Source organism: Ostrea edulis, chromosome 3, assembly GCF_947568905.1.
Source record: "Ostrea edulis chromosome 3, xbOstEdul1.1, whole genome shotgun sequence".
Classification (NCBI taxonomy): domain Eukaryota; kingdom Metazoa; phylum Mollusca; class Bivalvia; order Ostreida; family Ostreidae; genus Ostrea; species Ostrea edulis.
Genome location: NC_079166.1, coordinates 72,915,971 through 72,930,494, shown reverse-complemented (window position 1 = coordinate 72,930,494; position 14,524 = coordinate 72,915,971). Strand labels below are relative to the sequence as shown.

The 14,524-nt window shown below is 33.6% G+C and overlaps 1 protein-coding gene across 12 annotated transcripts in view; it reads right to left on the bottom strand.

Annotated features, from left to right (window-relative positions):
• Positions 1-1,219: 1,219 nt before the first annotated feature.
• The window catches only part of LOC130052814 (uncharacterized), a 60,758-nt gene continuing 47,453 nt past the window's right edge, over positions 1,220-14,524 (bottom strand). For 8 of the 12 annotated variants that reach the window (XM_056158864.1, XM_056158867.1, XM_056158866.1 and 5 more), the window contains 5 exons: positions 11,609-11,650; positions 5,302-5,682; positions 3,876-3,950; positions 3,469-3,587; positions 1,220-2,623 (listed from right to left, as the gene is read on the bottom strand). In XM_056158864.1, coding sequence (XP_056014839.1) covers positions 2,606-2,623; positions 3,469-3,587; positions 3,876-3,950; positions 5,302-5,682; positions 11,609-11,650 — 635 coding nt within the window. In that variant the 3' untranslated portion in view covers positions 1,220-2,605. The remainder of the gene's footprint in view (positions 2,624-3,468; positions 3,588-3,875; positions 3,951-5,301; positions 5,683-11,608; positions 11,651-14,524) is intronic. The other 4 variants (XM_056158870.1, XM_056158869.1, XM_056158868.1 and 1 more) reach the window with 3 other exon arrangements.

Genomic DNA, 14,524 nt, shown 5'->3' with positions numbered 1-14,524 from the left:
GCCAAAGCATGTTCAATTCGAATTTACTCGGAATTACACGTTCAACGAGCATTTGCTGTGAAACCTGATTAAAGGAAAAGTACTGTAGTCACCTAGTAGTAAGTATCAAATAATCTTTTTCGTTACATGTACATGTAAATTTCATAGCGTGAATAATAACAACACAACACCGATATAGGGGGTCAGAATCAATATATTATTATTTGACTCTGAAATACGATTTGAAAAATGGTACTGTACAAATTTTACTGTATTTATCTTTGTCAATAATTGTATATTTATATACGTATTAATCATGTAAAGATATTTAGGTATTTCAACTAACAATTTTAATTTAACTGAGAGAACGTAAATTATGAGCTGTGATTTAAAAATCTTTCAGAGATTAATGTAGATTTAAATCAATCTCACAGAATTAGATCTAGATATATATTTGAAATAGAATATATCCTAAAGCTCTGTAGTTTTGAATTGTTTGAATTATATTGCATTTACATGTATACATGCTTCTAAATGCCACAGAATGAGAAATAACCTATATTGGTCTATTTTCATAATCTTCCCAAAAATAGAAGCATCATGCAGATCTATACAGGAAATAACGTTTACAAATCATGTTTGTTTATCTGACAGTTAAGTATTATAATGATAATACTAGTAGTATATAATAAGTATTTATTCTGCTAAAATCAAATACCCTTTTTATTATCAACAAATGCATCACTGGAAAGATAGGTTATAAATCTTTTATCAAGCACTAAGTTTCCATATTCTACAGATTTACATATGTCAGCAAGTCCTCAAAAGCAGCTTTATGGGTTCCCAGCAATCATACAAAATAGCACTTCAATGTAAAATTAATTGAAAATATAGTTCTGAAATAATGACAATGGAAAACTTGCAGATGTCTTGTTTGTTATTCAAAGGGTAAATATTATTTCTTCACAAAACTACTGTTTTTGGATTATATGAAAGGTTTAAATCTTATTTGACAAATAAATCACAATGTGTTAGGTGGAATGGGATTCAGTCAGACAAATCAGATATTATAATAGGAGTCCCACAGGGATTAATATTTGATCCTTTGATTTTTATACTCTATGTAAATGAATATGCAGCTTCCTTACAGCATCCTGCAGCCCACATGTATGTGGATGGTGAAACTCAAGATGTCTCAGACAAAAGTGTATATTTCATTTAAAAAAAAACAACTACAAAGTGATTTTAAAAATACTTCTATAATCAAAAGATGAAAAGAAATTTACAATCAACTTTACGAAAACACAAAGAATGACAATTGTTACGGAGCGAAGATGATGAAATTGTACAACAATGTCTATACAAGTGGGCAGTGTCGTTATTGAAAATATATCACATACAAAACTACTTGGTGTTTATATTGACCACTCACTAAAGTTGATGGAATTATATCCAAAAAGTTGCAAAAATAGGTGTTTTGTCTAGATTACGTGCATTCTTGTCATCTGAATTATTACTAAAATTGTAATAGCATTGGTCCAATGGGGATTCATGTTAAAACAGGTCCTCAGTATCCCATAGATTGTCGTAAGGGGCGACTAAATTGGCAGCACTTCGACTGAGACCGCAAAAACCCGAAGCCCGTGTCACAGCAGGTGTGGCACAATAAAAATATCTCCCTGTCCGAAGGCCGTAATTGCTGAGGTAGGCCTAATGTTTACAGCCCTTCACCAGGAATGGTTATATTTCAATATGAGTGAAAGGTTCCTAAGCGGTACGTTAAACAATATACAATCAAGAAAATTAATACAATTGTCTTTCTTTAGTTTAACTACTGTTGTACTGTTTTAGGGCAATGTGAAAAACAGGGACGATGTTGACAAATAATGTAACTTTCAAAAACGAGATGCAATTTGTACACACCTACACCAGACATGATGCAGTGGCTTAGATATATGTCTTTACTCCACTATGTTGTATATAGAACTACCATTCTTTTCTTCCAAGTTTTACATGGTTTAACTCCCGATCATTTACCTTTACACAAAACTAGCAGTAGAGCTACCAGGTTAGCTCAAAGAAATTCATTTTATATCCAGAGGACAAGGACACAATATTTAAAAAAAAAAATCTAACAATTTACAGTTTACAGATATGGTATAATATATCAGGATTTTTAAAATGTTACGCAACATTGAAAATTTTAAATTCGCATACCTTTTTCTTCATAATTTTTTCACCGTGTAAATTAAAAACATATGTATTTGGTTTTGATTTCCGTGTTATGTACATGCAAGTAGATAGCGTATGTATGTAACATAAGTTTATATACTTTATATACTATTTATAACTCCGTATGACACTACTGTCTGTATATATGTTTTCTGGACCATAATGTAAACGTGTTATGAAACTCATTGTGCTATCCTGTGTAAATAAAGAACATTCTAGTTATTAATATCATCATGATTTCTATTATTATAACAGTAACGTAAAAATGATTTAAAACACCCGACACACAGTCAAAACTAGATGAAAATCCAAACCCATCGATGATAGCATCAAGGTATAATCAGGTGGAACTCTTTTCGAAGCTGGTTGATATCGTATCTTGACATGGCAATTTTCACGTCAAAAGTCCAATCTGCAGTGAAAAAGATATATATATATATATATATATATATATAGTTGGATAAATCTCCGATATAATCTTCTAGAGTGCTCGGCGTGGCCTCACGGAGCTAAATAAATTGATGACCAGATGGATTTCAATCACACAACATCATTTATTTCGCTACAGGTTGTTTCGTAAGGGGATACCTTCCCCTCACTCGTCAGGATCTAATGAAAAACACCTACATGACTGAGTACATGTTACACAGAAACATACTGGATAGTTGCTAAGCATGATTACACACATGATGTGAGTAAATAGAAATTTACGGGGATGACGGCAGGCACTGATAAGTTCTGAACGCTTATTCAATGAAGATTTTTCGAGATGACATATTATAAAGAATTTCTCTAGAATACATAGGTTGCACTTTTTTGAAATGTTTGAGTATGATGATGGTTTTCCTAAAATTTCCCACGTGATTTTGTAGTCAATATTTTTATCTTTCAATGTCCATATGAATTTGCTGAGCTGGGTGGCATTCTTTTTCGTGGGATTACGGAATGAATGAGTGTGGTTGGCGTATCTTAATTTAAAGTCGGTGTCTGCTAGTCCCACGTAGATCTCTTCTTGCCCATTATCACGCTCTGACTCTAGCTAAATGAATAATTTCGTGGGCGCGACATTCAACGTTAACCGGGCATTGATCTTTATTACGGCAATTACAACTGTTATCTCCGGTCTGGCGCACTTGCTTGATTGAAGCGCTATGCGAGTCAATTACATTTTGCATGGATGGCATACAACAGTATGCCATCGATATATATATATATATATATATATATATATATATATACATATATTTGAACATTTACCTGTGCCGATATTTGTAACATATGATCCTTCTCGGATGATTCATCCAGCTGAAAATGATGTAGATAGGTAGTTTCCTGTACAAAGACTTTTGAAGTTCCCTCTTCAGATTCTGATTTACCTAATGTATCGCATTTGAAGAGTTGTAAGATATATATATCTTATGAATATTATATATATATATATATATATATATATATATATATATATATATATATATTTGTGTGGACATTCATGTATTTTCTTACAAATAACGTACACTGAAGTAGCACTGAGATATAGACATTATATTTCTCTTTCTCAGCGGATGTATTAAATAAGAAATATTATCATCATGGGTTCCTCCATATGCACCTTGATCGTTTAAACGAAGTTTGCATATGAATTGGTTTGATGAGCAGCGACTTACTTTTTATAAACTGATTAAGATCAAATACATCGTCATAAGTTAGGTTTGCATCCTCTTCATTTGACGAAATAAAATCTGTAAAAAATATACTTTATTAAAGAAGAAAGTACATGATACTTCAAATAGAAAAAAATCTTGTTGCTTGTTAAAAACTATTTTCTTCCCAGACCCCGAATAGAAAGTGTTCCAAATTAAACCCCCTCTGCTTAAAGGGACTGGTTCACGTTTTTTAATATTAAAATTTGAAATATAGATCATCTAATGTTGATAACTAAATTTGGACGTTCTAAACGCAAGGAGCAGAGCAATATTTCAGTCTTAAAACTTAAGTTTAAAAACGAACTACTGAAATATAGATTGTGTAATGTAAAGCATGAAAGTATCTTAATTTTTCTTCGATTAATATCCATTGATTTTGATAACTCTGTAAACAATAACATACCTCATTCATTATTTAGAAAAGAAATAATAAAGTCTACAATGATCTTCTATCATTATGCATAGCCTTAATTTTTATGAAACCTTTTAAACACATTAGACAGGAAATGTGTTCATTAAAAGTGAAAAACAAAATGGGGTCGAGATCCTATCCCTATAATGCAGTGCATGGTATGGAAGAGAAACATGAGATGGAACATACACATTATGCACTGCAAGTTGTGCTCTGAGGACAAAAAAGATGGAGAACAGATTTAACATCGATGTGACTAATATCAGCGTTAGATATGATACAACAATAATAAATTTATTCTGATGTACGAGTAGGAAAGTGAGCATACCAAAAGCTATAAAATACTCCTATTTGATCCACTGTAAATTGTAGGAAAATATCAATTCCCTTGGTAAAAACAATGTGAACATTGTACAAAGTTTCAAAAATATCCGCTAAGCCATGTTGGAGAAGTGATCACAAGCTATTATACATTTTACACCCCTCTTAGATCCACTATAACGTTTAGGAAAATAACTAGACCCTCCTGTCCTGACAATATGTACATCTACATATGCCAATAAAGAATTGTACAAAGTTTCAAGTCTATCCGATACGCCATACATGAGTAGCAGCATTCACAAGATTTTGCAACAGACAAATGGACAGACTGACTGATGAGCGTAAAGTGAAAAAGCAATATATCTCTCCCTGAAAGAGGGGAAATATAAAAACTTATGAAAATAAATTCCAAAGATGTTTTCGCGATTTCGTTACTTATCACTTCCACCAAAATACATTTTTGTATCAACCTTCTTATTTAAGTGTTTGTTTACAAAAGAAAAGAAATCTATGAGCCTTACAATTGAGATGTTTGGCGATGTAAAAAGTTTACATTCTTCAAGTGTTCTCAACATTAATCTTTTATACGTTTACTACATAATGTAATGTGAAAATAATGCATATACACTTTTTTAAAGCTCTGCAACTCCCTACCTGACAAAAGCATATATTGTTTGTCCTTTTCCTTTTCAAAAGCTATTTTCATCCATTCCTCCGTATCGGAATCCTTTGGGAAAAAACAATATGTTTTTGTTTCACCTGATTCCATCTGAATAACAACATAAATTTTTATGCTGAATACATCTGCAGCAGTTTGTATTCCTAAATCTGTCCGCCAGTTTCCTGTGATGCTCATTGGTTCAATATTTGGTTTTAAACAGTAGTTTGCATATTTCTTATGACACTCTGATTCATGAATTTTTCTTTTCAACACATCCTTTCCCTCATTTTCTGCTTTCACGATTTTCCACAAGATATTTAAGAAATCTGGATTAAATTCTAGGGGACTAAAACTACCTGTTGTGTCTCTCTCAGCTGAAATGCAATAAAAAAGAAAATCAATACTACAACTATATATATATATATATATATATATATATATATATATATATATATATATATATATATATAATATATATTATACATACATGTATATTAATATATAAGCACTAAGTTCCAACAACACCCGATACCTAAAATTGTCGGATCCACAACATGGATACAAGGTCAAATACAGAAAATTATACAGAGCACTAAAAAGATCAACGACCTAAACAACCAGATTGTCAAATTTTCGGGCGACCCGTCCCTTCTTCATGACAAACGAAAAGAATTACATAATGTGGCTAATATCAATAGAGAATAATAACAAAAACTACATATAAATACATCTAGCACTACAACTACACCGATGTACAACCGTATTTACAACGTATTTATAACCGATTGCTTACATGTAAAACCCATTTATCAGTTTTCGTGATTCTATGTTTTTTTGCACGTCTACCCTAGACATGATCAGTACGGGAATGCCTGATCTTGTTTGAATTTCCTAGGCTGTTTATTCTTTGTTTTTGTTTGAAGTTGGTCCACTTTGTTTATTTATTCAAACTTGTTATTTACATTATTTCTCTCTCAAATTTTTGTTCATTTCTAATTCCATTTTTATAGTGTTCATTGATTTATATAGTTTTTTGTTGATACTTTTTTTCTGATCGTTATCTTTTATAAATGATTTATTATGACATTTTTTTAAAACGTGGATAAATTAGTGTTCTCTGATAATGATACGTGTATTTAAGCTTCCTGGAACATGAAACAATCTAAAAAGAGACACCATATATCAGAGAGAAATATTTATTCGTGGTTCGAATTTCCTCCATTGTTTACATATACGTTATAGTGCAATATCCTTGACCCAGGCGCCTATGGGTATATATTTTAACATAATGTATATACTTAAAGATAATTTACACTCTAGGCCTAGAGAGGAATTTTGAGAGTCATAATTCAAACAAAACATTGACTTGTCATGACATTATTTCCCTGAACAATTCTTGAGAAAAAAATATTTTCCTATATACTGTTTCCTAACACAACATCGGAAAATGTATTTATTGCACTCTCTTTGATCCCCTTTACAAGAAAAGGTAATCAGTATGAATCTGTGGTCCATCTGTATGTTTCAACAATGCACACATTCGATATTGAATTAATGAACATTACCGGCGAATATGTGAATCTCCGATGAGAAGCGACATACCAATAGTTAGCACGCAGTACAAAGGTTGTAGTCATCAAAACTGAAGCACGCTCACAATTGACCACCCCATTTCCCATGCATGGCATCTAGCTCCTCCGAGGTGACGCTTTTTAAAATATGAAAAATACAGGTACCACAGCTACAGCGATCAAATTACCTGATCCTGAAGGTTCAACGGAAATAAAGAATCGATTCGTGCAGAAGAGTTGATGTCAAAAGTGGTATTCCAAGGGGAAATAGCAGGAAAACAATCATGATAATATAAATCTTCGATGAAATGTACGTAGATATTTTCGCCCTATAACACAAATTTCGGTGAACACACACTATCACTCTCTTCGCCAACTTCTGTAAACACACGATATTTTTCCCGCTAAAACGTCACGTGACAATGTTGAAATTAAACAAGTCGTTCTTGAAATAATATATTCATACGCGCTCACGTTGTCTAATAAACAGATCAGACAAAACGTTTTAAAAGGAGAAGTTGCATGTTATGTCGCGCAGAATCATAATCGGAATAGTTTAAAGAGTATGGATAAGAAAGGAATGATATTTACCAAACAGTGTTGAAATTTCAACAACTAAAGAATAAGAACTATTTGCACGCGCATGATTATAAACACAGAGAGTGTGTGACGCGATAAATCCGCACGCCGTTGATAGCAAGGAGCATCTCGCTTCGCGAGCCGACTCAAAAATCTAGTTGTGACCTCAAATTTGACATTTAGATATATCTATGACATATTATCTATTAACAATAATAACTTTCATTCGTATGTCGATTCGATATATCCCAGTGAACTCGAGATAAAAGAAACCACATAATCATCAACTTCTGCCTCATGCTTATGTATTTCATTGGAAGTAGATGTTAACGGCAAACTAACAACTCAGCTTATGACAAACGGGGTGATTTCAGCTTCTCCATCGTAAACTTCCCATATTTATGCAGCAATGTTCCATTATCACCTGCATATAGTGTTTAGATCTTTCAACTGATTCGATATGCAAGAGCTTGTTCTGCGTATGTCATTTTTTAAATTGAAACAGGCTACTGACAAACATGTTGATGGTGCAGGGTTTCCAACAATATCGTTTAAGGTCAGCAGTTCGCAAATTGTATGTCCGTTATAACGATGTAGTTTGTTAATACAACCTATCATTGGGTCAAATACTGTCTGACGTGTTTCATACCGATTGTTAAGCCGTTCTTGGCACACTGATATTGACTACGGTTAACTCCGTTTACCTGATCAAGATATAGGGCTTACGGCGTGTGTGACTGGTCGACAGAGGATGCTTACTCCTAGGCACGTGATCCCACCTCTGGAATATCCAGGGGTCCATGTTTGCCCAACTCTCTGGTTTGTATTCTTTATAGGATTTATGAGATTGATCACTCTTCGTTATCTTCGCTTTTCATTCATTCGAGCATTTAACCTAATTAAATCTTAGTATTTGTTGTCTCAAATTCCTAAGTTAAATAACAGCTGAAATAAGTCAGGAAAACTATATTCGGCACAAAATCAAATAAATATCGTAAAAAATCAAGTAATTACGGATGAAGAAGTTAATGCGTGGCAATTTATTGAATAACTACGATTACACATGGTGGAAATAGTCCGGTAAAGGATATTCAGTACACAATCCAATAAATCTTTTAAAAATCATTCAACTGTAAGAAAGCTAAATCAAAACATGATAAACAATAGGTTGATCGCTCACCTGCATTACCTCGGTCCTTTCATTGTTAAATGGTTGTAATTTTTGAAAGATTTTTATCAATCCCATGACAAATCCAACCACATATTGCGGCCCCAACCTAGACCCAAAGGATCATTCAATTCATATAACAATGATATATCTAACTTACATAATCTTGCTATTCTGGATAAGATGAAGGTCACTGGGTCATAGTATGATATCAAGATATAGGGCTCATGGCGGGTGTGACCGGTCAACAGGGGATGCTTACTCCTCCTAGGCACCTGATCCCACTTCTGGTGTGTCCAGAGGTCCGTGTTTGACCAACTATCTATTTTGTATTCCTTGTGGGAGTTGTGAGATTGATCACTGTTCGTTATCCTCATCTTGCATGAGGATTGTGCCTTAAGACACGCGCGCGCGCGCACGCACGCACGCACGTACACACACACACACACACACACACACACACACACACACACACACACACACACACACACACACACACACACACACATTTTCGGGACAACCTGTCCCTTCTTCAGGACGATACACTATTTACATAGAAACGAATACAAAATTGAATAGGAAACGAAAACTACAACTAAACAAGAAAAGCTGATAACAAACAAAACGTCTACATATTAAAATTATCGAGGGTACTATGTGGCAATAGAAAAGTCTGTACCCATCGAGCGTCAAAACTGATCTGAACTGATCAGTCTTACGCTACATCAAGTCAAAATTAAAGAAAACAAATATGCAGGTTGTCCCGGAAACTGACAATTCACTTTTGTTCGTGTCGTTGGTCATTTGTAGTGTTTTTGATATCCATTTTTATTAGACCTCGATCTACTATTAGATCCGACACTTTGGATGTTGAGTGTTGTTAAATTAAAGAAAATATGGAAGTTTTATCTTAAATACACGTAGTTCCTGGAGATATTAGAGAAGTTAGATCATTATTAAAAGTAGAAGGCGAAGATAACAAGATGAAACCCCGAAGTATATAAAGGTCTTGCCATGAAGAATCTATATACAAAATATAAAACCTTTTCCTTAAATAGATCAGAAAACATTGACTAGGTCAGATATTTAAAAAGAAGGTACAACTATAAGGTTAAGGTCATAAGGTCAAAATAAACAAAGGAATAATAAGGCCTTGTCATAGAGAACATATATACAAAATATGAAAGCCTACCTTAAATAGTTCAGAATATATTGAACAGGTCAGATATTGTCTTAAAAGTAGGATAAACTCCAAGGTCTAAAGATCAAACACCATTATATACAATATCTTGCCATAAAGAAGCCCCATCTATAATAGTTTCGAATATTTCTAATATGTTATGTTTCCTTAAAAGTAGGTCAAATTCCCAGTTCAATGTCACAGGGTCAAAGATAGTGATATGAAATGAAAAGTCTTGCCATAAGAAATACATATATAAGATATGAAGATGTACAATAAATCGTCCAGGGCATACTGTATGCTTACTCCTCCTAGGCACCTGATCCCACCTCTGGTGTGTCCAGAGGTCCGTATTCGCCCAACTATCTATTTTGTATTGCTTATAGGAGTTATGAGGTTGATCACTGTTCGTTATCTTCACCTTTCGTATGTAATAGTTTTACAAAAAGTAGGTCAAACTTCCAGGGCAAGGTCACAAGATCATATATCAGTGTACCATGTGTAAGATCTTTCCGTAAAAACGTATATACAAAATATGAAACTCTAGCTTAAATAGTTCAAGAGATATTTTCAAACATGTTACTTCTATATCAGCGTATAACACTCTGTGTTGGGAAGCTTTCATATAAATCAGTGGTTCTTGAGAATATATTTCAACGATTGGCCATATATATTCTCATGTAAAACTTTTATCCTCTATTGTGGTCCCACCCTACCCTCGGAGGCCATGATTTGAACAATCATCAATCTGCACTTTGTCAGAAAGCTTTCATGTAACATTCCCCTTTTCTGGCCAAGAGGTTTGTTTTACATTTTCGTGCTTATCTCTCCTTTGAATAATGCATGACCCTTCATTTGTAAAAAGATTCGTCCATGATTGATGTGTACCTAATTTGATTGAAATTAGCCCACTGGTTCTGGAGAAAATGATTATATGAAAGGTTTACTAACAGACGGACGAATAAACGGACGACGGGCAAGTGATCAGATCTTTCAGCTTAGGTGAACTACAGTGTAAAAGGACTGGAAACCTACGTTGTGACAGACAGAAGGATGGGTGGAGTGTAAACCAAGTGCCCCCTTTGGCACCGTCGTTAGAGAATTAAAAGAAAATATTTAGTCTCTGTCCTTGGTGTTTCGGGGACCAAATTGACTGCTACCATATATAGTCCTTTCATTATTCCAGAATTAAAGCAACATTTGAGATTTTGATTTGGCTGCTTATACTTATGATATATAAATTAATTACAGCACTCAAAGCAAACTCTCTTCGAATTCATCTTTGAATATGCACATGAATCAGTAATACGCATAAAAATAAGTAATCGAGTAATTTGTATCTAAAGTATGAACTAAGTACAGTGAACAAGTAACATGAGTTATCCGACTATACAACATAAAGCACTTAGCACAAATGGTACACTTTGTATTTATACATGTACAGTATTAAAACAGACAATTAATAAATAAAACACACACATACATGCATATTGACAACAATAGTGGAGGGAATAAAACAAGTATACTCAGAGAGGTAAAAAAAAAGGTGTGAAACACACAGCACTGGTGCTGTTGGGAAAAGTAAAATGAAAACAAGGAAGAATAATGTTTCTGTTTAGATAAAAAATTAAGATCGAGGCAGGAAAGACTGGGGTCTACATGAGCTTCTTTTACAATTTGATTTCCTACACTAATCTAGGACATACTTTGAAAATTTACTATAGGATGAGAGATTTCTAAAAGCATTCGGTAAATATCTCCAGAGCTTTTTTGCCTCATATCTGAAAAAATTAATTCCATACCTGGTTGTTCTTGATCTCTGTACCTCAGCTGTATTTGTAAATCTAAAATGGTATAAATATTTTTGTTTTATAACAACTTGATCTTGTCGAAAGACTGGGCTAATTTTGTGAATAATTCTAAAAGTTTCCAAAGCCATTGTTCACATTCTCCTGGATTTTAATGATGGCGATTTTGACTGACTTCATAACCTTTCATCAGCGCTTTTGCAATCATCATAAATAAATCTAAAAGTTATTTTCTGTATATCCTCATTTTTGAAGGTGTTTTGCTCAGTGAATAAGCGTCAAGTCAATTGGTAATAACTGAAATTGGACATACTGAATGAGTGATATATTGTTAATTTGCTTAGATGTTTGCCTAGCCGTTTCATAACATTTAATTGTCTTGCTGCCTTCCTGCAAATGTTATATATTTGTGCTTAAAGTCAACTGATGTCCAACAGCTTTATCCCATCAGCACATAACCCCCTTTAAAATCAAAGATACCGTTTTCGTTTTGTGTCTTCTTGCCAGTTATATTTTGAGACTTTGCTGGATTTGTCTGCATTGTGCTTGACGAGAACCATTATATGAAGTATTTACTATCATCTTATAGTTCTGGTATAGAGATGTCCTATTTCATAAAGAAATAGCATCTACATAACTGTAAAAATTGCATTTATTTGAAACGAGAAAAAAGATCGTAAATGAAGATGATAAAGAATTGATCATTGTGGTACACCTTTAATTATATTTGATATAGCATGGTCTGTTGTTTTATCTTGATATATTGTTGACTTTGTGAATGACAGATCCTTAACACTTCTTGGGCTGATTTAGATGGCATAAGCCTTAAGTTTTAGAAGACGTAGTTCATGAGAAAGACAATCAAAGACTTTCAAGAAATCCATTAAAAGTGATGTTGTGTACTTATTTTATCTAATGCTTGTTTCCAGTATTCAGTTACTCTTAACGAAGTCTACTGACATCCAGAATTAAATCTTTTTGTGTGGTACATCCTTTGTTAGAAATAGGTTGGACATCTCGGTAACAGTCTCTAGATTTTGAGCCTCCATCATACCTTTTAATGAAATATGCCCTCGGTGGGTGTGATCGGTCGACAGGGAATGCTTACTCCTCCTGGGAACCTGGGTATTTATTCACAAAATATCTTACGACTAATACCAAAATTTATGAGCACTAATTTTCTTATTTCTTGTAGATTTTCTTAATATGAAAAGTATATCCATGGTTTTTAAACCTAGAATACATACTTATGACCTTGTGATCGGTATTTGATGATCAGACATAATTTTTTCAGCTCAGACGTAAGGTGTTTTGTGTATAAAGGCTCTGCTCCCAGCTGGGGTCTATGTTTGCCCAACTATCTATTTTGTATTCCTTATAGGAGATATGAGATTGACCACTGTTCGTTATCTTCACCTTTCATATTAATTTATAAATCTGTTTTATTTTTTTTAATTTTGGTTACATAGTTTCTTTGTTTTTCCATATTTTCCCCGATTTTGTGAAGAATTTATTGATTGTCATTTGTTATGTAACAATTTGTCTTATATATTGCCTTCTTAAGTTCTTTATTTATTTATTGGTCTTGTTTTGTTTGAGTTTTTCTTAGTTTCGGAGGAATGATTTCCTGCTACATCTAAAACAAAAGTTGCAAATATTTGTATAGGACTCATTTACATGTTTGCTGTCACAAAGTAGGTATATAGTTTGTTTTCTAGATTTTCTGCAATTTTTTCAGCATCAACGTGTTGAAACTGAACAAATATGAAATTGTGATAGTCACTTATTCCTTTACCAAAAGTCACATACTTTGTCAATGTGACAATTTTCAATTGTGATGATGACATCTAACAAGGATGGTTTGCCAAGTTCTAGCAAAATATGTCTTTGCATCACTTGTGTCATAATGCTACATTTATGTGCATTTATATGCTACACATATTAACTGTAGTAAATACAATTACTAGGCATTGAACATAATTACCCCCTCCCGAAAAAATATAATTAAATCAGTTATCGGGAATTTGTATTGAAACAAGTTGAAGTTTACATTTATCGTGCCACACTTGCTGTGACACGATACCTCTGTTTTCGCGGTCTTATCCGAAGAGCCGCCCATTTAATCGCCTCTTACGACAAGCAAAGGGTACTGGGGACCTATTCTCACTCTGATCCCTACACAACACCTCATTTTTGGACCTCTAAATACCCTTTGTAGCCCCTTAAACACAATCCATATTGGAAATCCACATGGAATTAGCAAATCATGTGCAAAAGAATGCAAAAGTAAAAATAACGAACAATGATCGATCTCATAATTCCTCTGAAAATTTCAAGATTAAGTGTAGAGAAAACATTGGCCACTGGATATACGAGAAGTAGGATTATGTGCCTAGGAGATGAACGGAGTAATTTGTAGTCAAAATCAGTGTGCAAATAACGACCTAACAATTGGTATGAAACATGCCAGACAGCATTTGTCGTAACGATATGTTGTGTTGATTAATTATATCGTTAAAACGACCATGGATTTTGCAGAATGCTGTCTTTAAATGAACTGTTGAAACATATGTAACAACAAATTATTTATCAGTAGGCTGTCTCAATAATAAAATTGATCATGGGCAAAACATCAGCTTGCGTATTGAATCAGTTGAGAGACATAAACACTATATACGGGTGATAATGAAATATTGGTACATAAAAATGGGAAGTTGACGATAAAAAAAATGAAGTTATCCCGTTTCTCATAAAGTTGTGCTGTTAGTCTGACATTATGTGTAGTAAAATATTCAAGTCCGAAGCAGATGTGGAAGACGATGTGGTGAGCTATATTGAATTGGCATATGAAAGAAATTGGCTATTGTTGATAGATAAAACGTCGTCCTTATATCTAAATGTCGAGATGAA